The 25,182-nt window shown below is 42.2% G+C and overlaps 2 protein-coding genes across 7 annotated transcripts; one reads left to right on the top strand and one right to left on the bottom strand.

The window, feature by feature from the left end:
- Nucleotides 1–463: 463 nt before the first annotated feature.
- Nucleotides 464–9,448, top strand: LOC135898930 (coiled-coil domain-containing protein 43-like). The gene is made up of 5 exons (XM_065428195.2): nt 464–701; nt 798–897; nt 1,011–1,155; nt 1,827–1,912; nt 3,664–9,448. The coding sequence occupies exons 1-5, from the start codon at nt 537–539 to the stop codon at nt 3,849–3,851; spliced, it is 684 nt and encodes a 227-aa protein (XP_065284267.1). The 5' UTR covers nt 464–536; the 3' UTR covers nt 3,852–9,448.
- Nucleotides 9,449–9,495: 47 nt separating this feature from the next.
- Nucleotides 9,496–25,155, bottom strand: LOC135898929 (tubulin epsilon chain-like). 6 transcript variants are annotated; one of them, XM_065428193.2, is made up of 14 exons: nt 25,067–25,155; nt 24,852–24,972; nt 24,600–24,686; nt 24,391–24,497; nt 24,051–24,119; nt 22,575–22,690; nt 21,134–21,255; nt 20,574–20,640; nt 20,084–20,204; nt 18,671–18,822; nt 17,589–17,729; nt 15,881–16,021; nt 13,195–13,369; nt 9,496–10,679 (listed from the first exon to the last, which is right to left on the bottom strand). In XM_065428193.2, the coding sequence occupies exons 3-14, from the start codon at nt 24,622–24,624 to the stop codon at nt 10,524–10,526; spliced, it is 1,392 nt and encodes a 463-aa protein (XP_065284265.2). In that variant the 5' UTR covers nt 24,625–24,686; nt 24,852–24,972; nt 25,067–25,155; the 3' UTR covers nt 9,496–10,523. The 6 variants fall into 6 exon arrangements, with proteins under 6 accessions (XP_065284265.2, XP_065284262.2, XP_065284263.2 ...); XM_065428190.2 differs by having other exon boundaries at nt 24,600–24,691; nt 25,067–25,154; XM_065428191.2 differs by having other exon boundaries at nt 24,600–24,691; nt 25,071–25,089.
- Nucleotides 25,156–25,182: the final 27 nt, after the last annotated feature.

Raw genomic sequence — 25,182 nt, 5'->3', positions numbered from 1 at the left:
TTATGAACATACTTTTTGATCATACAAATTTTGGATAACGAGACTACGTTAATTTGTGTCATAAAGGTTTGTATTATAAATTTGATCAATAATTAAAAACCTCTATCATAACCGCGCACATTGTATTAAATAATGTTGGGCTTTTTTACAAGTCTGTTGGAGCGATGAGAATAACTTTCTGGGCGCGCAAAATTACGCTAAGAGTTGTACCGCGGCTGCAAATCGAGTACAAAACGTAAAACGCCGTTACATACACCTGTGGCGAAAAACAAAACCGAAACTATTTGTACTACAGCATCGTCTCTCTGGCGTTGCTCTGGCGGTGGAGAAAGAACACCCTCAAACCAACTAGTTGAAGCTATTAAATAAAATTACTTGCGTATACTTACAGTTGCAGTCATCTGTAGCTTTATCAAGCGACAGAGAAAAAAAAATAAATGCACTTCTTGATGTGGATAATGTGAGGGAGACGCAGCCAGTGTAGCAGACGGCAGCCCGCCTAGGCGAAGGCGAGTACGGTGGGCTTCGCGGTCAGCATGGCGGCTGTGTACAGCGATTTCGAACTCTGGCTCACCGACAAATTGCGAGCCTTAAACATTGATCCGGACGTTTTTGGGAGCTACATCACTGGCATACTCGAAGGGAATGAGACGGAGGACGAGAAGTCCGAGGCGCTCCAAGGCATCCTCACAGAAGTTTGCGTAGGGGATCGCATGTTGCATTGCGCGAGCTTGCATTCATTGAAAGTTTTCCGGTCCAAGCCAGCCGATCTTATCTGCTTGTTTCTCTGTCGACAGGAGGATGCGCTGTGCGACGTGAAGGACGAGATATTTAACAAGTGGTCGGAATATAACGAGCGACCAGCCGAGGGAGACGCGCGGGTGAACGATGAACAAGGTAGAAAGCATGCGCGCTTGCCGCTGGCATGCAAGGTGCATGTTGCATTCGTATGAAGTGCTGGTCCGGAGCCTTACGAGTTTAACGACGCACTTTGTTATTTTGATGCACAGGTAAATACAACGTCGAAGCGAAGCTTGTGAGTCTCATGGAGGAGCAGGCCAAATCTGTTGTCGCTGAAAAGAATCTATCTGTGGAGGAACAGAAGTTGCGACAGGCCATTCTCGCGCAGTACGGCGAAGTTTCTGATGGAGAGGAGTAAGTTGGTGGGATTGTGCGCTGTATGTTGGTGTGCCAGTGACAATCGTTCCACTGCAATAACGCAGTTACACTTTTCTAAATTGTCGATGGAATGTGAAATGTTGAACGGGTTTTCCCAGACGCTTAATTACGAAGAGTAAACACACCGCGCGTATCCACGTGTGTTAGTCACCGTATAAGTCTGATTTGCCGAAGTTGAAGATTAACTTGCATGATGCAAGGTAGTCATGAGTTGCGTTAACTTTCAAATTCATGCTGAGATATTGTTTTGTTGCTGTAATTTTTACCTAGGAAACGGTTCATAAACTTGTACTTAGTATTAGTGCCATGCATTAAACTTGTTGAGACTTTGCGTGATACAAGGTAGTCATAAGGAGTTGCATTAATATTGAAATTCGTGCTGTGGTACTGCTTCGTTGCATTAATTTTTACCTAGGAAACAGTTAATAAACTTTTAGTCAGTATTAGTGTCATGCATTAAGCCTGTTGAAACTTGGCAGACCTAGTGCTGCGGCAGGTTTCATATACATTTGTCAGTATCTCATGCTGTGTACATACAGCCAAGTTTCAATCCACTTCATGCAGGACTAGATAGATGAAGTGAACTGTACCGTCTTCTTAGAATGGATGCTGAGATTTTCATTATCCACACTGTATCATATATGCAGGGATGTGGTAACAAAGCCATCAGCAGAATTGGTGGCCACTTCTGTGGCCTCAGGAGCGGCTCCCAAGGAGCATTATGTTCCAAAATGTATCCTTTTGCTGCTCACAATGTGAGGGGTCTTGTGCTAGTGCAAGTCTTGTTATAGGGTATGCACATTTTACATCAATTCCTTGTTTTCCCAATATTTGCTTTGTGCAAAGGACTACGTAGTTGCAACAGTGCAACTGGACACAGACTGAGTAAGAGGGACACCACATGGTGCCGTGTGGTGTACCTTATAATTCCAGAGCCACCCATTAAGGCAACTCTCAGTCTAATGGAGGCTCGAGGATGTGAAAACCCACAACTTAATTTTAATTTTCCCAACACTACAATTTTGTCTTTGTATTGCAGAACTGATATTGTTGATGCTTTTTCATTTGCAGTTTAAAACATCTTGGTATCTTCTTGAACATATAGGCTTTGACAGACAGCACACTGTTGTATACTCATCTAGGGGATGCTGTGGAGATCACATGCTTTACTCTCATAATTTTACATTGTACATTTTAGGCTAAAGTGGTCCAAGTCAGTGACGATGACTGTGTGTTAGCTCCTCCCCATATCACAACTATAGTGCATCACGTTAATGCTGTATCGAGTCACATAATGCTTTCACATTTCTGTCTGATATTATGTAACAATATTTTTGGGTCGTGAACATGGGTGCAGTACCGTGGAATCTGTTCAGGTAGTGCAGCCACAAAAATTATTGCTCTGTGCATTTTGTGGTGATGTGGATATAAGATGTCCTCTGTGTAATAGCTTTTTTGTATGCAATGAACTAACATGCAGGGCTAATGCTACCTTTAATTTTCCGTGATGTAAGGTTTTCATAGTTATGGCTTTCAGTTTATGGCACATTGTTTTGTTTTTCTTTTTTTGTTAAATAATGCTGGCGGTGCCATATATTGCTTTAGCTGTAATGTTGCGTGTTAGATGTGAAACCGAGAACAAGAATTTGGATTGGCTTGCAATGTGTGCATTAAGACATGTACAATAAATCTGGAGTAGTCTTTCCCATCTAACATCCCACCAACGATGCAAAAACACAGGAAGTCGACCGCACCTGCCTTTTCTTCCTCTTTCTTTCTTTCTTGTTGTTGTTGTGTGATCCTTGGCTGTCATGAGAGCAGAGCCAGATATACTCTGTATTGTACTTAGCAGGCAGCGCTACGGAAGCTATGCAAGCAATGCAATTACCGAAATGTATTACACTGCACATTTCGAACTGAACTGGCCTTTGATCTGCAATGTCTTCTACAGAATAACTTCTTGATACATAACTGTAATCACATAAAATCACATATTGCTTGCATGCAGTGAGCTTCCATTATGTAATGCACTATGTTCTGGTCACGGATGCAGGCACTGCACTGTATAAGCTGTGCAATCAGTGCAGTTGAGCAAACGTGCAACTCTGTTTGCCATTCTGAGAATACTAAATGTTGCATGTTCTTTGTGACACTTGCTTGATATATTGTTACTGTAATCTGTGAAGTTAACCTTGCACCAAATTACTTGGCACATTCCTGTTTGATGCTGTTACGTAGCATGCACTATTTTTGGGTCACAAATGCACATAGTGTGAAAAATTGCTCTAACCTCCGCAGAATTGCCTGCTATGTATGAGACAAACTACAGGATAACAATAAAGCTGAAGGCATGAACATGGGACATGCATGTTGCGTCTTGCATGTTTCTTGTTTGTGCCTCAAGTATTCATGCTATTGCGGCGTCGCTTTCATAATGCCAGCCTTGCAAATCTGTTCCTTGACTGCTTGCGATGGGGCTGGCAGTGCTTGCGAGGAACACAAACGCCGAGAATGTGGCCCATGCCGAGAAAGAGAAACGAGAGTTGAGCAAGCAAGAGCACGAGCGCAAGAAGGCCCAGGACAAGCTGAACCGTGAAAAGCAGAAGCAGCAGGCACAGGAGCGCAAGGACAAAGAGCGCAAACGTACCCAGAAGGGCGAGCGGCGCCGGTAGCACCGCATGTCGACCCGCATATCCTCGTGACTCCCACCTTTCCCTTATGGAACGTGTTGAACAGACACTAGGAATATTTTCTCAGCACTTGCAGAAATGTTAACGCAGGCACAGTTGGGGTATCGCAGCCACCTGAGTGATTGACGTGTGACACTTGGTTCACAAACTGCCCGCATCCTTCTGCCTCAGGACCACAAAAGGCGGCTATGACCTATAGATGAATGTGGCTGGACTAGAGCTTACCGTTTCAGCTTGAATAAAAGCCAGATGTGAATGTGGTGGACGTTCCCACACTGAAACAAAATGCAATGCATTTGCCATAAATTGTCAGTGGATGCACAAAGCATTAATCAGTTGTTTTGAAATTGCATGTGACGATTGGTTCACAACAATCCATAACTCTTTCTACATGGACTTCCAATTACCATTGGAACCAATGGCAGTTGAAACCTGCAAGCTCTGTTGCGGTGTTGGAGAATTATCTCAGTGGAGGCCATGGAACATGCAGATGTCAGTGATCGTTGCTTTCACTGGTGCAATGGGAAATGCATATGTGGTGCGGGTATTAAAATCACTGGATACTACATTCCAGTTGCTAATGACGAAAGGTGCTTGATGCATTATTTCATGCTCCATATTGACTCAGTATGAATAAAGCCAGCTGTGTTCACAGATCTGGACATCATGCTGAAACCGAATGAAATGAATTCGCCAGTAAAAGCTAATTGATGGATGCACGGAGTTTGGTCGCTAGTGAAATTGCATGTTGTGATTATAAATGTTCTCCTCTTGAGATTACTGTGATGTAGGGTGCCTGTGACCCATGCGAGTCTGGGTTTGCATTTCTCTCCTCGTGCTGATAGCATGTGTGTTGTTCGTTGCCCGCCTTAGCGTGCCAGTGTGCCAGAGTTTCTGCCCTAGCACCAGGAACGTGACATATGCCCTACGGTGCTCGTATTAGAAAGGCGGGAATGTAGTAAACTATAAGTACCCTCAGGCCTCATTGTCTTTGCCGTTGTGATGCCTAAGCAGTTGACAGTTTGTTGCTCTTCCTTCATATTCATGGGTCAACCTGATTGAAGTATGCTCCGTTGTGACCCTATAGTCCTTTGTCGTTGCAGCATCAAGAACCGCTGGTGAGTGTTCAGTTGATGCAAGGGTGTGCTGTTTTCTTCTTTTGGCAGCTGTTTTGGTGGTGCATAGTTTTCTTTTGTCATTGACCACCTGTGTGGTTAGAATTTAAATGCATTAGCATTATTGGCATTGAATTGTGGAGACGTATAATGTGTGCCACTTCTGAGGGAATATATTTGAAGTGGGTGCCCTCCCCACAGCTTTGATCGATGGTCACCAATGCTTGAGATTTGACATCTTGACTCAGAAGATGCAATTCTTACTGCATAACAAGCACAGAACACACTATTTTGTTGCATCACTGAACTGTTGTAAATTATGTGCAGTTCTTACTCTGCTTGGACATGAGCTGTTGGTTTCGTCGTCTCTGATAAGAAGGTGACGATACACGTTTGGTTATTGTGCGGCACTACTGTGGAACCTTCAGTTAGTTGTTTCAGAGTGCTCTTGTGCTGATGAGTTTAAAGCTTCCACGGCGATAACGAGATCATTGTTATAACACTCTATTAGATGGATTATTGTTATAACTCTTCATTAGATGGATTTTAGCAAACAAGCAGATAGCCTTCCGAAAACAGACCAAAAAAGTGGTATGGTTTGCTTAAAGATAGCTGAAAAAAATGGAATAATCTATTCAAATTATGTAAATATTTGTCTTGTTTCAATATAAATTTTGAAGTTTCTATTTTAATACTTTTGCTTTCATCCTACCAAATGGCTGGAATTGATACCAGACATTGAGTGCAAAAGGTCATGAACCAGTAAAGGATATTGATTACAATATAATCGTTTGCAGTCCGATTAAGGTAACGACTCCTCTAATGGCTTTTTTTCGTCCTTATGAGAGTTAGGATCCAGATGAAAGCTCCAGGCCACATAGAAATTTTGCTATGTTAAATGGCTTGTGACTGCATGAATATGCATGCTCTTGCCAATTTACTTGCTCACACATCTACAATACCAACGGATCAAAAAGCCCCAGCAAGTGACTAAAAACATCACAAGCAACTTGATGCGAGCAACACCCCAAACGTGCTTACAGTAACAGGGACTGGTTCTATCTGCCACGCATTATTGTTATGCAAGTGAAATGCTGCTGTACATGACTGTTGTAGCACTTCTGGAGTGCTTCGGGTCAATCACTCTAAGGCACCATTAGCTAACACAGCCCTCAGCACCTTTTCGTGCTTGCTACAAAAGTGGCAAAAAGCTGTCATTACCATGAGATTAAACACTAAGAAATTAAGTCGTATGCAGCTAACACTGGGGCTTACTAGTGCCTCCATACGAAATCACTAGTGACCTGTGCGAGTATGAGCTTTCCAAGTAAATTACGACTCCAGGTTACAGAAGCAGTTCTGCTCGTTTGTCTCAAACTTGAAATCTTCCTGGTGCAAGTATATTGACAAAACACATGATCTCTTAATGTTTTGTGTGCCCGTTGCAGTTCACAAGCCATGGCCTAGCTTTTGTAGGTGCAAACATACCTATTGCATTTACAACAGTGTTCTCACTGACTTGTGGCTTTGCCTGTTTGCCACCTTTGCTTGTGCAGTGTTCACAGGCACATTTTCTCCCTTCTCTAAAGTTGTTGTGTGCGAGTAGGTAAAACTGTATTTTAGCCTTATGGCTTGTGAAGTACCACTGTGCTGTAACCAGACTACTATGTAAGTTGCCTAACCGTAGCCCTACACCACACCTTTTCTTCACCAGCTGCACCCTCTGGGAAAAGCGCATAGCATGTGCCAGCACGTAGCAGACATTGGCAAAAGGTCATGTGCAGCATGGCCTCCGATATAGTGCACGCACTCGTTATCTCAGAGGCCATGCCATGTGTGGCCTCTCTCATTTGCCATGTGGCGATGTGCACGGAGCAATTTGGCCGGCAGGCATGGCAAGCAGTGGAAAAGGGTCACATTTCTGAGGCACCCCAAAGTGGAGCTGGAAACTGACCATGCAGTCCAGTAGGCAGCTGTAATTAAGCAGTTAGTTTAGGTGGTGATACTGGTGGCCATTGCCCTTAAGCAGAAACAGATTCTTGAGACATGAGTGGGCATGCTAATTATGTGCAGGTACATTGAAAAATTAACGGAATTTGTTTGGCCAGGACCAGGAGGTCTGTTGTGCACAAAGAAAAGCAAGAAGCAACAGAATGTGGATGGTTTAGGCAGGTGTTGCCAGTGCGAGTACTTGGAACATTTACAGCAAAGATGGTGTCCCCACTTGTGATTTAGCCCAAATAAAATTTTTGTAGGCTTTTCTTAATGCTTTTATCAAGTTATGCGCTGTACTCTTTCAAGTCAGGCCGTGACCAGCAATGAAGGAACTCTTCAAGAAGCAAACCTTTTTTCCTATCCATCCTGGCAATTCCTGTGAGCTCAGATCTTTTATAGAGTTACACTGCTAGTCAATACCACCTTTTCATTTTTTTTTCATGTCACTCTATGTTCTTTATTGTAATTTATCCGAAGCATTTGATATCTTGAAGGTTGTTCCATGCCATTGCTTCCACCTATAATGGCAGTATTCTTTTTACATGTTCTTGAACCAGGTTCTTGCCCTTGTTCTGTATGCCACTTTACTATTGAAACCTGGCTCACATGTTCTTGTGTTCATAGCATTGTCAAGCTACTGGGCGGTTTTGACTTCTAAAATAGCACTTTCACAAACAGCTACTGTGTGCAACTTCCACAGCATATTTACTTTGCATTCACATGCTGTTTTGAAATAGCTAAACTTCAGCTTTGCTCAAAAATGCAGAGCGCTCCAGAAAGTTTTGTATTGTGTAGAACTGGTAGTGCGATGTCCGTTTTAGATTCATACGTAAACGTCATTGTGAAAGACTCGGAATGTACTGTTTTCATATGATTGACTTCATCCAGTCCTCTTGGGCTTGCTTTATTGGCTTTATTTAGTTGTTATACAGCGATATAGTCCAGAGACATTATATGCAGTACATCAGTTGTATACTCAAGGTGTTCATTGCACATATAATACGCAGCTGGTGCTTTACAATGAAATGTTAAAATTCTGACATATTCATTTGTATAATTTTCATACTTTTTTTTCGGCCATTTGGTGGCTGTACTTGGGCCATATTCAGAATTGAACTTTTTGGGATGTCACTTTCAGTGCATGCTGATTGGCGAAGCCAGTAGTTAGAATTCCAGTCAGTCCAGTAGAGGGTAGGATAGGACACAGTGCTGCGTAAAAAAATAACCAGAAGTAATCACTTGACAACATCGCTCCTGCATATACTCAAGGCTCCTTAATGTATTGTAAGGTGGTTCAAGATGGGGCTAAATCATTTCGTGCATATTAGAATGATTGTTCTGGCTGCAGCAATCTAGTAAAGGTACTGAGTGAACTTGGTAGGCTGCAAAGGGAAATGGCCATTGTAGTATTTAGCGTACATCCATTATATGCGAGGCCTTGTCTGCTGTTGTGGAAAGGAGCATCCTCCATGTATAATCACTTGCATGGGAGCATAGTGTAGCAAAGCAACTGTAGTCTCCGATGTGCTGCCAGTGTAACTTCTTTGTAACCTTAACACTACCTGCTGGGAGATGTGCGACTATGGTACTTAAAAGGGTAATAATGAACACACCAAGCCAATGTATAACGTGCACTGCCAACTGCTTTCTCGCAGCACACTCAAAGAATCTCGTGGTATACTGTCCATGTCTTTATATTGGCTCTTTATATGCACAATGTCAATATAGACTGTCTCTTGTTCAGGGAACACACCTTTATATTGCAGTGAGTAGAAAGTTGGGAACCCATTGTTCAAAAAATTGGAACAAGGCTGTGGCTAAAGTTTCTTTTGGAACTGGCTTATTTTTGTTCAGTGCTGCTGGAGATAGCTGTTGCTTGCACTTTTCTTTTTTTCTTTTTGTCAGTCTTGCTTCAGCGAAGCAGCAAGAGTTTCACCTGTAAATCAGAGACTGATTGCTTTCAGTGGGAAGTTCAAGTTCCAATGGCAGTTAGAAGAAATCTACTTCTGACAATAATTGTGGTTCTGTTTCACTATAAACTGCTTTCTTTTTTTAAAACTTTACAATTCATGCTACCATTTAAAAAAACTTGTTGCTGAGCTAGTTGGTTCATGACCTAAAAACAAAGATTACGGCATTAAGCAGACAAGGACAAAGCGGGACACAAAGCTCGTACATACTGTTTATGTCCTACTTCGTCCTTGTCTGCTTAGTGTCGTAGCCTTTCTTTTTAGGTCATGCTATCAGTTATGTGCAAGAAGAGTGTCCACAATTGTATATTTGTTTGGATAGTGTGCGACGAAACGCAGTGGCTTTACCTGTAAATCTGAGGCATTGTGTTGCGGTAAAATGTGATAGCCCTCTTGAGAGGCATTTCTGTACTATAAGCTTGATGTTGGCACTTTGCTTGCCTGCTCTGTTGTGCTGCATGTCATTCGCCCCTGGTTTAATAAATGTTACTGGAAGTCATGCAGGCGTATTGCATTGCTGAAGAGACTGCAAGTTGAAATCCTTCGTGAGTTGTAAGTGGAACACATCTCATCATTGCTTTATTTGCATATATGTGCACAAATACAGAGGTTGTAGCCAAGAGGCCGCCAACCTGTTGTCACAGCTAAAAACTGGTTGCAGCTCAAAAGGTAAATACTGGAATAATAAATATAACATCTACAAATTGATGAAACAATGTGTACATATAATGCTTCACCCATCAACTAATGTATAAACATAATGGCAGGCGTAAAATGTGACATCATGGCAGTGTATTATCACAAATGCCCTACTCTATAATATACAGTACAATACTATTCAATAAATACTAATGGTATTGTTACTTACAAATGATCAGGTTCCTTTTCATGAGGTGATATGGAAACTTTATGTTCTACTGTTTACTAGTGTGGGCGAACAAATACCAATAAAAAGGAGACCTTTTGCATGTATTTCACCTATTCAATGGTGCACTTGTGACACGGCAGTTCAGAGGTATCACAAATGTATTGTGCTGCTTTATTGTAATTGTTGTAAGTTAACTGTAATATTCATTAACTATAGGCATGTAACAAATACAACTTTGTTTTTAAGCAACATGTTGCATGTGTAGACAGCATCAATTCATTGTCATAAATATAACACGAGTGAGCGTTGCCTCTCGGACTTCATATCATAGTAGGTGCAACATTGTGCTAAAATGGCCAATTGACTTATTGAATGCCTACTTAAATCTGTTGCAAAGCCATTAAATATTCGGCACTACTAAATGGTGCATGCAGTAATTGTAACTTGGCACTAATGTGCACGGATACCCAAGTGGTCCAGTGCCATTTCTTCTGCTACACAATACTGCTACATGAAGTCGATCGGAGTGAGCTTGCCTTTAAAATACTAAGCTCAGGTGTAAATTTAAATTGTTTTGATTTCGATCAAAGATGGTCGATAGTATTGCAACAAACACAGCGATAGTATAAACGCGCAAGCAGCATTATAAAACACTTGGGACCCAAATAGAACATGCAGTACTGCTGCTGTAGAGGCACGTGTAGGTTCACAGTGAAACTTTGATCCTGGGAATAGTTAGCTTGCTGAAGTCGGTGGCCTCCATAGATCGGTACATGGCTGACACTTCAGCCAAGCTGGTCAGGGCCTCTTGGAAGTGAGATTCCTCCATGGAAGGCACTTGGAGAAAGTGGTGCACGTGTGCCTACAAAGCATCGAGTAAAGCCACGAGTGAGACCCTATTATGCCTAGCTCATGCGATTCACACTTCCTCCACTCTGACCAATCTTAACACCACAATGCCCAATGGATATGCTTTTGATATCTTGAAATTCTCACTTAAGCATGGGAAACAACTCTAAGCCCATAGCTAGAATTTTTTATATCCTTGAGTGAGTCCTTAGTTGCGGGTAGTCGAGAAAACCGATGTCATTAGTTACTTAATCAGTTAGCACTTCATTGCTATTTGTACTTTTATATCTGGCTATGATATACTCCTTGTAGTCAGATATAAAGGTCAACAAGCCGTTGTAATTTTCCTTGATGTGGGGTGCTGTCTGGGCTTTCCAGGGTTAGATAATGCTCATATATAAATGCAGAGGAGACCCCGTGCCACCCGGCTAGTCCCACGTAGAGACCGCCAAGCCGAGCTTGACAGCCCGATCGCGGGCACTCTGGACGGCCAGGGTTTGGTCATTGAGTTTGGCGCTGCCCAAGAGCACAGCCCACCTATCCTCGCTGAAGGAGGAGAGATGGGTGATTGAATATCTCTAGGAAGAAACTTTGTTCTGTGCCGGACTTCAAATAGATTGGAGACAGCATGATTGGCTACAATAGGTTGGCACTATCACTATAAAGCAGAATATTGCGACATTCAGAGCAGTGGCAATGCACGAGGAACATAGATACCCAAGGAACACAGATACTTAAGATAACATAGGCACCAGAGCAGGAGGACCATAGTTCCTAGTTCACTGCCACTATGTTCCTCCCTTTTCACTGAGGAATTTCACACACATAAACTTGCAACACTGCAGTAGCTAGACATAATTTTATGTGAGCTTCTAGAAAGCCTGTTCTGAAATGAGGCATTATCCCAGTCTCTCTGTCTCCTTTTTTTTTGTGCTGTGTTGGCAAATAGGCCCCCGTTGCTTTGTGAAAAGTTCAACATTGTAAATTCATTCCCAGTCTCTCTCTCTCTATATATAAAGTAAGTTCTCATCGTTTTCTAGCAGGCACATTAGCTACTAAAGGGACACTAAGAAGAAAAGTAAGTGGAGCTGCATTAGTAAATTACCCCTTCTACAATATGTAACAAGCAACTCTTAATGTGAGAGGCGGCTTTGAAAGCCAGAAAAGATGTGTCAAGGAAAGATAAGTAGCAACGCTGCCTTGAAGTTCCCATGCCAGCTTGACCTGACATTTTAGATTTTGAGGCGTCAGCTTGGGCCTAATTATTTTTTTGGTAAAGATGAACTACGTTGTATTCTAAAGGAGCCAAGACTGAACTTCACAAATTTCAAGAACTTTTACTGCACTACTACAGCCCAAATATGAGACAATACAATGAAATCCATGACATTATACAGGTGCCAGTTTCATCACAAAATAAAAAAATTTTCAGCTTTATTTTCCCACATATTGATGAACTTCTGACAGGGGAATGAATGTATAATGGCAATAACCGAAATTTCGGACTCCGAAACGTGTTCCATGCATGAGCAATGCATGCACTGCTGCAAACATGCACGGCGACCATTAACAAAGTTGCCGTCATGTCGAAAGGCACGAAACTGCAATTTTCATTGCTGACGAAGCAGCTCTGGTTAGGCCTAGCACCGCTGCAGTGCAGCCGACGGAGTGGCTAGTGACAAGCACTAGTGGGAAGCTTGCTGCCAATATGTCTGCACTCGTAGACCTTATCGGCGATCGAGCACAAGATCAGATGCAAGGACTAGACTGATAACTGTAGTAGCAAGGTAAGTATCCATGTGCGGTCCCTTCCGTGTCCGAGAAGCCTAGTGGCGTGAGCGTTTTGGTTTGCACTCGTAGGCCTTATCGGTGGCGACAGCTGAGAGCAGATGCGCAGGCTATAGACTGACAGCTGTAGAACGGAGTAGGTTTCCACGTGCGATCTCCTTCGCGTCCAAAAAATCTGTAGGTGATGTGCACATATTGGTTAGCAGTGTGGCTTGGTTGAAGTGCAGTTCGCAAGCCACGCAAATCTCATGCGAGAACACCGATCGCATGACTGCATATTCACGGCAGTACAGAGGGTGTTTATGTGATCTATTGTTCCCATGCCTCATAGCATATCGATGGGTCATCTAGATCTGCAGCAGACATGCTGACTCATTGGAGCTACCCAGCTTGCTCTGTTTTCTTTTTTTTTCTTTCACAGACAATGTCGATTTAGGTATTTTTTCGCTGATATCTACGTGTATGCTTATAATGAATACTGGATATAGTGAGCATATTTTCTTGGTGAATGTAACTTTGTTATAACAAGGTTCGACTACTGTGGGAGTTTTCTTTACTCTATTGATACTGTAGTTTAAAAAATACTATCAATAGTCAATTTACCAATAGTGTTGAATAACTTGGCCTCATGCTTGTATGCTCCTGCATTCGGTTTACAAAGTAAGGGCATGCTCGACATGGTTATTTGTATTTTCGCCCTTGCACACTTGTTCAACTTTCGCAAGCCTTATAGTACTTGCCTTGCGATTATACAGCTTGAGGAATCCAGACCTGAGCCGGCACAGAACATGATGGAAGGAACTAGTGTTGCTAAGTGTCAGCAAAGAGTATCGCTGGTGTATTGGTGCCGCAGAGCACAGGCCTGTCTTCCAGCCATCCTGGTTCCAGTGAACAAACTTGAGGCCTGCTCGCAATCTGCGTTCAGGCAAAATTTTTGAATGCAACATGAGGACCTGCCAACCTTAAAAATATAAAAAATACGAGTCGAAGACCTCCCCCCCCCCCCCAAGAAAACAACAACAAAGAAATACTAATATTTCGCAAATAATACTAAAGTAGTGTCACTACTCAAGATGTTGACTTTGTACTGTAAAACCTTTTATTTTCGCACGCCCTTAAGCAAATTTTGTGGTTGGGGAATGTTGTACTATATAGGGGCACGCAAAACTTTCAAGGATGAAATGTGAATATTATGCTGAAAACGAAAAACTTATTTTCACAGATAGTTCTGCTGGCTTTATTCCACAATATGTGGCGCCATTGATTTATTATACTTGTCTGCACAAGCTTGTGCTAAGTCAGTCCTCTCAAATGCTGCATGGGGAAACTCCGGACTCGCAGAGAGAGAGTGCGATACTTCAATGAGCCAGGCGGCGCACCGTAGCTTCATTAGTGAGGCTGTTAGAGGCACTTTGTTGTCTTTGACCAACTTCAGCTGCATCGCATATGTGTCAGTGTACCGCATTAATTTGGTTTTAAAAAAATGGTAAATTTGGTATAAATAAATGGTTAAAAAAAGAAACAGAAGGGAGTCTTTGTGGCCTAAGTAAGCTATATGACACAAGCCCAAAATTGCAAAGTTCAGTAGCTGTGAATTTGCCCAAAGTCCAGCACACTTAATATATATATATATATATATATATATATATATATATATATATATATATATATATATATATATATATATGTAGAGAGAGAGAGAGAGAGAGAGAGAGAGAGAAAAGGAAAGAGCAAGGATTTGGATCTTTTTTATTTTATTTAATGCAACTCAACATGAGTACAAAAGCTATAAAAGTGTGCTATGCAGGGCTTGGACTATGATACTGTCAACATAATTTAATAACATACTCATAACTACATATAGCAGTTGCTATAGTTTACGACTCTTACACTGAGAAGAAGCTTGGGAAGTTGGAAGAGATGCAAAAATGGAACACCGATGGCACCGCAGCCTTGGAGGTTCCCACACCAGCTTGCCGTGGCACCATGGATTTTTATGGCATCAGTTAACCTTATAACGGTAAAGATGAACTACAATGCATTCTAATGGAGCCAGAGACATTACTTGGTAATTTTCAAAAAAATTCACTGTGGCACAACAGCCAAAATTGAAAAATTACTTTGAAATTTGTGACATCCTACTGACATATTGTCGCTGAGGTTTCAGAGTGAGCTTAAAAAACAAACGGAACTTTCATCTTTATTTTCTTTTTTTTAATAATCAACTTATTACAGTGAAACTGTCAAAAATACAGTTTCATAAATACAGTTACACCTCGATGTAACGAACTTCAACATAACGAAATTCTCGATATAACGAAGCACTTTTCATAGCCTCTTTTCCATAGAATACCATGTATTTAGAACCTCAATATAACAAAATTTGACTGTCGTGGCAAAGGAATGCCGAGACAATAAATGGGAACTTCCGCGGATGCAGATGATCAAATGATTGAATTACAAACGGCGGCTTGCGAACGCACTTCTAAAATAGCGTGCCGCGCGACGTGAGCGGCCGCCGAAGTGAAGCCGCATCACGTTCCGTTTAAAGTCCAAGTGGGATACGACCCTATCGCGCCCGGCGCACTGTGTGCTTTAGGTGCGAGTAAAAGTGTGCGAGGGTGAGACAAGAAAGATAGTGGCTTCACGAGTGCCGCCTTCCCACGCGAGCAAAGGGAAATGGGGGGGGGGGGAGGCAGTGAGCTCGCGGTAACATGATCGCGTGAGGGGGCGTGTCACGGCCGTGGCTGCGCATGGCTGTAAGCGCGGCTGAGAGGATACGCAGCCGCGTACCCTGCTTTAGGGGTAACCTGCCGTGTGTGCAGAGAGTGGGCGTGGCGAGACGGCGCGGCACCGTGTAAGATGTATTACTGCGAATTTATTATTACATGTTGCGTAATCTCGAGTTTCAATGACACGTTGGAGCGAGAGGTGGACGAAGCGTCCGCTTCCCCGCTGCCGGAATTTTTCCTGATAGCGTCGTCCCAGTGCGGGCGACGCTATCAGCTGCGGGGGCGGAGTGCACGCGAAGGCGTGGCTGGCTTATTTGCTTAATTCGCACCGCTGAGAAGATATCGTCGACGTACGTGGCATAAAGCCGCATCATTCGTCGCCGACTGCCAAATTTATCAAAATGAATTGCTTTCTCATTCAAGCTTGCTTTTTTTTTTTGTGATTGCCCAATAACTCGAAAAATTCTGCAGCCCCTTCCCGTGTAAGAAAAATTGATCGGGGACTGTAGTTATTTGCATAAAAGGTTGAATTTCAATAGAACGAAATTTCGATATAACGAAGCAAACTGCTGATTTTTCTGACTTCGTTATATTGAGGTTTAATAACCTCAATATAAAATTAATATTCGAATGCTGGTAAGACATACTTAATACAGAGGTCCAAAATAAAGTGGTACAAATCTCGTAGGCTTGCCTCTCAAGGTTCCTGCGCATGTCAGCCATGCAGACATCTCCTCTGGCCAGAAGGGCACAGGACAGCATGGTTCCCTTCTTGATATCGCAGTGCACTAGCTGGTGATACGGGCTCAACGCATCCGTGAACATCTGGTCCAGCCTGGCAGTGAGAGATTGTGCCATGCCATTTTCTTATACTCACTTAAACACATGCAAAAGTACATACAACACATGTTGAACAGATGCCACAACTTCGAATTTTCAAGGCAATGTGGTTATGCAAAACACCAAGAGATAATTATACAGAAACAATAATTTGACAATGACAATCTAATCTCACAACAAACATTAAGGCTGGAAAGTTCAAAACAAATGTGATCAGGTCTGCTGAGTCCAATAAATGTGCAATTATATGTTCATAACAGATGATACGAGATGCGAGGTGCTGTGTCTGCGCAGAATTAAGATATCTGTTCCAGGTAACAGGGACCACAACAAACAACACACTCCCTCTACCATCACGTACTGATCACAATTCAAAATGCGCACTGCAGCTGTGGACCTCTAGTGAGCATGCTGACAAAGATGAGGGTGCTGTGTCCCTTTATCAAGCACATTGTAAAATATGAAGCACGGTAGTGGCCATCGATCAGGTGTGGTGCTAAACATCTGTGCCCATTTAATATGGTTTTATGCCATGAATTGAAGCAGCTGATGCGGCTTGGTGTTAATTTACTCAGGGGCAGTACTCTCGAACGAACACTTTAGCAAGGTTTTGCATGACTCCACACAGGGCGTGCCGGTGCATGCAACCTAAAGCGTACGCAGCCAAAAGCTTGCTATCTCTGCGCAGTGCCAGAAATGCCTTCAGTCGTATAGTACTTTGACATGTCTGGTGCCAAGCCACGCAACATCTCATGGAAGTGATTGTATCCCCAAAAGTGATCGCTTGAAAATACCGTCCAAGCTCACACTTCAAGCGAGGTAGACGTGTGGGATGCCCTTCCCCAACACATGCCCAAAATTTTCCCTAACCGAAGTGAACAATGATTTGCGTAATGTGCGATGGGTATTAGCATTTTCTATTTTAAGAATTTCTGGTGCATTTCAAGCATAAGTCATTCTAATCAGTTGCTGGTATAGTTGTGTCTGGATGTTGTTCAATCTTGACAACCATTTGCTTAAAGTTTGCCATAATATTTTCTTGTTGCATGAACAACTGTAGTCTCAAATATTGAATCATTGTATACCTCTGCTCAGGGCAAATGTATTGCAATAAATGCACAATGTGACTTGTAAAAAAAAAAGCTTCACGATTTTCAAGGGTGTGAGAAAAAGGTTCTCATAAAGTGCTCATAATTAATATCACTTTGTTGCTCATATAACATACACCAGCATTTGAGAGTACATATAAATTTTAAATGTATACTGCAAAAACTTATTTTCTGAATCTGACTGTTGGTGTGCCAATGGTAAGCAAACAAACAAAATGTTCCTGTTGCCCTCTTCACCCACCCTGCTTCTAGAGCGGCTCATAAATCTGCCTCTTGCTAGGGCGAACATGCGTGCAGCTCAGCTATGACGGCACATTTTTGAAAATATGTGCGCCAGAATGTTCTTTATAGAGTGCCTTATATTTACTAATTAGGAAAACCACAAACTAACCTTGGTTCCCCATGGTTAAATATACAGTTCCCTATGGTTAAATAAACAAATGAAAGGTGCACCTGCGAGGTGGTACGTTGACGTCTAGAAGCGAGTAAAGCGGTGTGATGCTGGACACCAGAAAATGCAGCTTGGGATACGGCACCAGGTTGGTGCAAACATCGTTCATGTCCACGTTGAGTGTGCCCGAAAAGCGTGCCGAACTGCAAATGCAGGTGATGCCTTACTATAAGCATGTAACACAGTATCACCGATTCATCAACATGCAGCAGGCGTTAATGAATCAACAGCTCTGTTGACATCTTGTCTAGTCAGGGTACAGAAAGGTGATGCTTATTGCATGCAACATGAGAAACACAAGCATTTTGGCTCCCCTATGACAGCCTTGTTTATAAGGAAGCAATATAAGGTGGATGGGGGATTAAGTATGCACAAAGCAGACGATGCAGACATTAACAGGAGGAAGGTTTTTATTGTTCCACTCGAGTGTGGAAGTGGACTTTTGGATTAGTACTAAGATTCAAGATGATGACATAAAGTTAGATTTTGTTTGGTGGCCACCATGTTTGCACTAACTCCAGTTGGTGTGCAGGCCTGCCACTGCGGAACGTTGGGAAGTTATACCAAGAGATGATACCTTTACCTGCATATGCGGAGCTTATTATCAACACAGTGCAGACACTGTAGCTGCGTGCATGCTACATGCTAAAAATAGTGCTGATAAAGGCAGGAGGCCCACCTGCATGAACAATCAAGCTGTGTCACATACTGCAGTTGCTATGCATTCAGTTACGAGCACACAATTTAAGAGTCATCACACCATAATTTCAGAAAGAGCTGTCACTGTTTTGCATGGCACTTACAGCTCTCTTCTGAGTTGCCCTCTACAAATTGTCTTGCTTTTTTTTTAACATTATTACAATGTCTTGCAAATTGCCTTCAATTTTGCAGTGTCGCTCTCAACACTATCACATCAATGATTCTCCCACCTTTACAATATAGTATCGACATTTATGTAGGGGTCACAACTCAGCATGTGCTTTAACTTAGCAGTGTTTCTTGAGGTCAAAGGCAGTGCTCCCCAAAGATGTTCCCCAAGTGAAAAGGCAGATGACAGGCACTTGACAGGAATAATTAGCCTTACCTGGTCAGATGGATCAAAAGGTTGGCCACAATGTTGTTCATCTGGTCAAAAGGCCTGGCTTTCTGTCCAAGGATGCTGCTCGCACTACTCGCTACAGTCTGCTTAGCACTCGCCTCAGCCTTAGCGATGCGATCACAGATACCAATCAGCGCCTACGAAAAATCAAGGCACAGGCTCTAGTACACGATCAAAGCCTGATTGATTGTGTTATAAAGACAGAAAGCAAACCTTACCAACAAAGTGTAAACTGCGTTGAAATTCTGATGATGCTAAGATATCAAGATGTGCTATCATTAAGCCCTGTTACACCATATTCTATTTGTTTCCTACCACTTTTAGTTGCAGTAATCATAAAGTGCACTTACTAGCAGCATGCGTGGTGTTGTAGGTCAAGTCATGGAATGCCAGTGCTTGCTTTTCCTTTTCAGTGGCACTATATAACGCAATGTGCTTTTACAACATCTACAGGTGGCAATTAACTCTAGTATACTGAAAAGATTTCACAAATCGACATCAACAGAACAGAATAAATTTAAAATAATTTTCAGCAATATTTTACCTGAAAAGTTAAAATTCTGAGAAACTTCCTGATATGAAGACAATTTCCACCCACCCATTTCAGAAATCTTACTTGTGTATAAATTACTGTCAAAAACGGCAAAATAATGCAACCATTCACATTACTAAACAATGGCTCAAGTTCAGCATCCACTGAAACATATATGTTCCAGCATGTTGTGTTTGAACATATTGTGAACACAGTAACCTATATATGGGCACAGATCTTGAGTGACATAAAGGGATAATTAACAAGAATACTGAACTGAAAAAAAAAAAAATATGCTGCCCTCTAACAAGTACAACAGGACATCTTCCACTTTTGGTTTCCTTATACATTCTGACTTTCACTACAATGAAAGATTATTGAGAAATATGTACATCCTCTTGAAAGTGTCCATTATTTGTTACAGTGGAGGCTAACTCATCAAAAACAGTAAACTGTACAGACAGGACATAGCTGCTACAAGATGTGTTTGCTACAGCAACATCCAACAGAACACACAAGGAACCTGGTCAGTTCGTACCTAATTTAAGTCTCTTTTAAATTGGGAATTCAGTTTGAGACCAATCTTATTTGGACATTAACAATGAGGATTTTTGGCACCATTCTATAGTTCCACACAGGCTTCAGCATTATCCGCAACTGTGGTAGCCCACTTTGCATCTTTGCTTGTAACAACTGGTCAACAGCCTGAGGCAACTGTCCAGTTTTACTATGCTTTGTTTAACCACAAGTTTTAATGAGCTGAAAGACAAGCGCAATCATCAAAGTTACAACAAACTTAATATAGGCACTGACTTTCTGGATGCTTTCTAATATCATGGATAGCTAAACTGTACTCCTTAGCTTACCTCATTTTCTGCTGGGCAGGAAATGTCAGCAAATCTTGCAATCTTTTCAAGGGCAAAGACGGTGTTGTATGGTGATGTCACAACGTCATCCACAGCAGAGGGGAGCACGGGTACGCAAAACCTGGTTCAATAAGCTTTTAAGAGTGTGCTACATATCCCATATGACACATGTTTATGTAATATGAGAGAACGAAAAAAGTCATGTAACAAAAATGCACCTGCTAGTTTTCAAGCCAATTGTTTATATACATAAATTCGAGAGAAAAATTAAGCAGTCCTTTGAATTAACAATGAAGATATCTTTGTTTTGCAATGGTACCACGGGGTCACAAAAATATAGGCATTCTACAATGTGAGACTTCTAACATGCTTTCTCAAGGGCACTTCAATTGATGACATCTTTCGCTTTGTTATGTGTGATCAAAAACTTCAAGGACGACTTCATAAGCAGACATTTGCCTTATATTTGTTGTATTACATAGTTTCATACCTAAAGACCTTAGGAAATTCTTCACTCAGCATTTCAAGAACAGCAGTTCCCAAGCCAGAACCAGTACCTGAAAAAAATTTATCACATCAGAATACAATTAAGAATATCTGAAAAAAGAAACTTGCAAGAGGTCTGATATTCGTTCGGTGCTGTAAGCTATCATCAAGCAATGCTAAACCTAAAGAATATGAAGCATTGACTGGTGATAGAAGCACAAACCAAATAATTTCACTCACTTATTGTAACTGATCATATTAGGTGATTGGCGTGTGATAAAAGGGAGCTTTATACTTTATGCAAACAGGTTTGAGTACCCAGAGGCACCTTTGTGTATGCAAAGTTCCATACCCCGCTTGCATTCATTTGTACTCCTTTGGCATTCTTTTGTATACCTTTTTGCTTCCTTTTGTAAGCATGGCGGTTTGCATCCCCTAACTTTGCATACGCAAAATGTGTGATACATGTGAAACAACAACACAGGAGTTTAGAGCCAGAAGGAACACGCTTTATTTTGTGAGCATGCCAAACGCCTATAAAAGGAGCACATGAAAGAGACTTACCGCCACCTAGTGAGTGAAGAAGGAAAAAAGTCTGTAGGCAACTACAATGTTCAGCCTCCTTTCTGATGCGCTCTGCGATCTTTTCCCGATATTTTGCGCCATACTCGTGAAAGCCGACAGCCCTGCAAGAAGAACCGTTAACAATAACAATGATACCTGCACACAGTACTAAAGTTAGCTGACATTAAATGCTACCCGTAATGCGGTGTCACACAAGTACTTGAAAAATTACATTGTGGGGTTTTATGTACCATAAACTGCAATTTGATTATGAGACACACCACAGTAGGGGACCCTGGATTAACTAAGGCCACCCAGGGTACTCTTATCATGCACCTAAATCTAAGTACACAAGCTTTTTGTACATTTCGCGCCCACTGAAATGCGAGCACCACGGTCGGAATCACACTAGTGACCTCAAGCTTGGCAGTGAAATTCCACAGCCACTAGGCTACCACAATACGTTAGACAAATTACCAACAGTGCCATTGCTACATACGCCTTTCTAGTGCCACATTATGCATGCCTTTGTAGGCTACCTTTCTTATTAAAGCAGCAGTGTCAGTAAGAGAATCAAGGCGGAGCAGCAAAATGCAAATTTTGTAAAGCAGCACTTTCTGTGGACAAAAACAAAGCATTCTGGCAAACAACGAACTTCCTTTTTTGTAGGCACAACTGTTGTTTGGAAGAGTCTTGAAACCGTTAAAGGGGCCCTGAACCACTTTTTTGTCGAAGTGGAGAAAGGCATTTAAAGTTAAAATAGGCTATTTCAGAAATAGTTTGCCGCAATAAGTACTTCAATGCGTTCAGCAGAAGCGTAGTTATTGGCAATCAAACACGGCCTCCGCTGTGCTCCCATTCCTTCAATGCCTTACACTGCGAAGGCTACAGTGTTGTGGTGCGTGCCCACAATGCTCCGCCTTCTGAATATCACCGTAGTGCACTGTTAAAATTTCATTTTGGATGTTAACGTAGACGCCTTCGCCTTTGGTGCCTACAACGCGTTAAACATAAGCCAAACGTGGTTGTCCTCAGCAAGCCGCAGTGCACTTAGCCAGTGGACTTGTGGAGGCACCCCGCGGCGGCCACGGTATCTACGCCATGTAGCCCACTGCAGCTTTATGTCAGCTATCGACCAATAGCAGCCATCTAAGGGAACGACGAAATAGTGCGTCTAGAACAGACTATGGACAGGGCCTTCTGTTGAAAAGAGCATTTGAGAGCAAGGTCACTTTGCGATCCGCTTGCGAGCTCCACGCACCACATATGACAACAAAACTTGGCTTGGATACATACTTGGCAAAACTTGGATACGTACTTAATTTAACTGCGCGATCATTTTTGCATTTCCATCAGAACGTAGCTGTTGTGGCCAGGATCTAAACCTTTGTGCGAAGAGCAAGTGCGAGTAAGCGCGAAGAGTAAGCATTATTTTTCTTACCAGTTATTCCCCGAGCCTGAGACGTCTGTCACAAACTGATGGTTGCTCAGCATGCCTCCCAGACGTGTGCGCCGGATGGAATTAATTACACCTTCCTCCATGTCCACCATGACTGCCTTTTGTAATCGAGAGATGAAAAAAAAAATATGACAGTCACATTCCCTGTCGCACCACTTTGACCAACATTGCTGGCCTGCTGTTATGCTTTGTTATGATATCTGCTCTACTTCTGCCTCACTACTTCATTCCACATAGGCAGACTGATGACATACTAAGTTAAGTGCTATAGCTTGTAACACACAAAAGGGACACCATAAGAAAAAAAATAGATTGACCAGTAGTAAAATATGCTTCTGCAATAGCAGTAAAAGGTTAATGTTATCAAGAGAGGAGGCTCGGTAAGCGAGAAAGGACACCAAAATGAAAGACAGGTGGTGGCACCACCTTGAAGTTCTTGTACCAGCTAGTACCTCGAGACATCATGTGTTTGCTCTGGTCTGGTTCATTGTTTATCAGTAAAGATGGACTACATTGTATACTCGAGGAACAAGATGCTCATGCTGGCGAGTTTGGAGAAAATTTACTGCCCCACATTGGCCCACATACAAGAAAATACTTTGAAATATGTGAAGTCGCACTCGTATACTGGCACTAGGGTTTTCGTGCAAGATTCAAGGAATGGAAGTTTGGCCTTTAGTTTCTCCTAATCAACCTATTTTCGATAAATCAACAAGAGTAGGGTATTGATAGAATACTTTATCTGTCTAAGCTGATTTGGCGTTTCTCCTAAGTGTTGTTCTTCACTGAAATAGCATACAGCTTCTGCTTTACAAATACTAGATGCAAGTGGTTTGGGTATACTTAGTGCACCTAAAAAAATATCGTTGGCAGCACTAAGCATGCACAGATCTGCTTAGTATGGGCCAACTAATTTTAATGCTTTATTTAGCAGTCATAATGACAAATTTTTGGAACATGTATTTCCTTCCTCCGTAGAGCCGGCAGTATTATGAATGAAACTGCAAGCTCCTTGCTGTAAGTACAAGAACAATACAAGGCTCAGATGTTTATTGCAGTATTGTTTATAGCAATTGAGCACGTTCAATTACAATGTTCGAAATATGTTGCAGGGCCCCTTTGAGGTGCAATTAGCACCTGTGCATTGGCAATGCCAAATACAATTTGCTTCAGAGTTTGCCATCACGTGATGATATAATTCAATTATTTATATGTCTTCACACTAGCTACTGCTGGTCATCTTATTTGCAGGATACAGCAAAGAGCCTTCGTTCTTGTTTGCTTTTCCTAATTAAATAAACATTTCATTTGTTTATGTGTCATCTATTGAACTGTTTAACATTTAACATGTGTAAGACCGCATCCGCCAATGCAGGATCTAATATCGAAAAATGTAAAGAATTGAATGCAAGGGCGTGCTGTATGTGTTAGTGTCTAGTGGATTTTGTTCCGACTTACCCTGGCTCTTAACTCATCTTTGCCATTCTGCGCCATGCGAAAAAAATTCCATACAGCAGTGTCGGTCGTCTGGAAAGATGCGCGCGAAGCACAATTACAACGCGCTGAAAGCAGAAAGTTATCATGCACACGGTTATTGAATATAAGTTTAAACAACTGAGTAGCGCCTTTAAAACTCTTCATTAGATGATATGGTCGTTTAAAGGTTATCGAAAATTCGTGATACAATATTCCACAGTTAACAGTTTTAGCAACTGCGAGCCGTTGCTTTAATGCTCGCCTAGTTCGTGCTTTCAAAACTCAAGCGCCACTCACACACGTTCGTTTATGTTTATCTTACCCGTACGACACAAGAGTGACTCCTTACGGTTCGATCTTCGAGCAGCATGTGTTCGCGCAGCACTAGGTCCCAGAACCGACAGCCGATCTGATTTCCGCACTGGCCGACTGTAAAATTAGACAAGTAGGAGAGCTTTGTTCCGGCACTGGCGGCACGATCGCGTAAGGCAGTTCTGCGCGTAACAGCTTTAGTATAGAGAACGAACTCACCTTGCACAACTATTGACTGCGTCATGTCGTAATACTGCAGAGGTGTAAATGCACAGAGGTGCGAGTCGTTCGCTCTGTGGCTCCTTCCTATCCTGCACAAGAGCAAAACGTCAGCGGGGTTGCACGAGTTACAATAACGTCTTTTTCCTCCAAAGCGCTTGATTTTCAAATATATCGACTTTGTAGACAAAGCTTCTGACTTCCAAATAAACGCCTGATTAATAATCCATGCAAGTGAAAGAAAATGCCTACCGATAGAACAGTTAAAGGAACCGCATGTGAGTCACGGAGCATTCTTTTCAGGGAGTGCAGAGCGGCCCAGCGGATGATCGTGCGAAGCCTGAGGTAAACAGCATGTCTCCCATGCCATCACCTTATGAAAGCGACAAGGAGTGCAACATGGGTGGAAAGCAATGACAGAACAGGATTCATAACAAAACAGTGAATGTAGCGTAAACGAACAATACCAACTCCGGCGAACCCGGAACCGCCATGACATCAAATACCGGCTCAAGGCGTCATCGGTTGCCATAGGAACAGACAGAATAGGCGGTTTCTTCTGAGGAGACATTGTCGCATTTTA

This window comes from Dermacentor albipictus, chromosome 3 (assembly GCF_038994185.2).
Source record: "Dermacentor albipictus isolate Rhodes 1998 colony chromosome 3, USDA_Dalb.pri_finalv2, whole genome shotgun sequence".
Classification (NCBI taxonomy): Eukaryota; Metazoa; Arthropoda; class Arachnida; order Ixodida; family Ixodidae; genus Dermacentor; species Dermacentor albipictus.
Note: the sequence above shows the minus strand (reverse complement) of the source record. Positions and strands in the feature narration are given on the sequence as shown.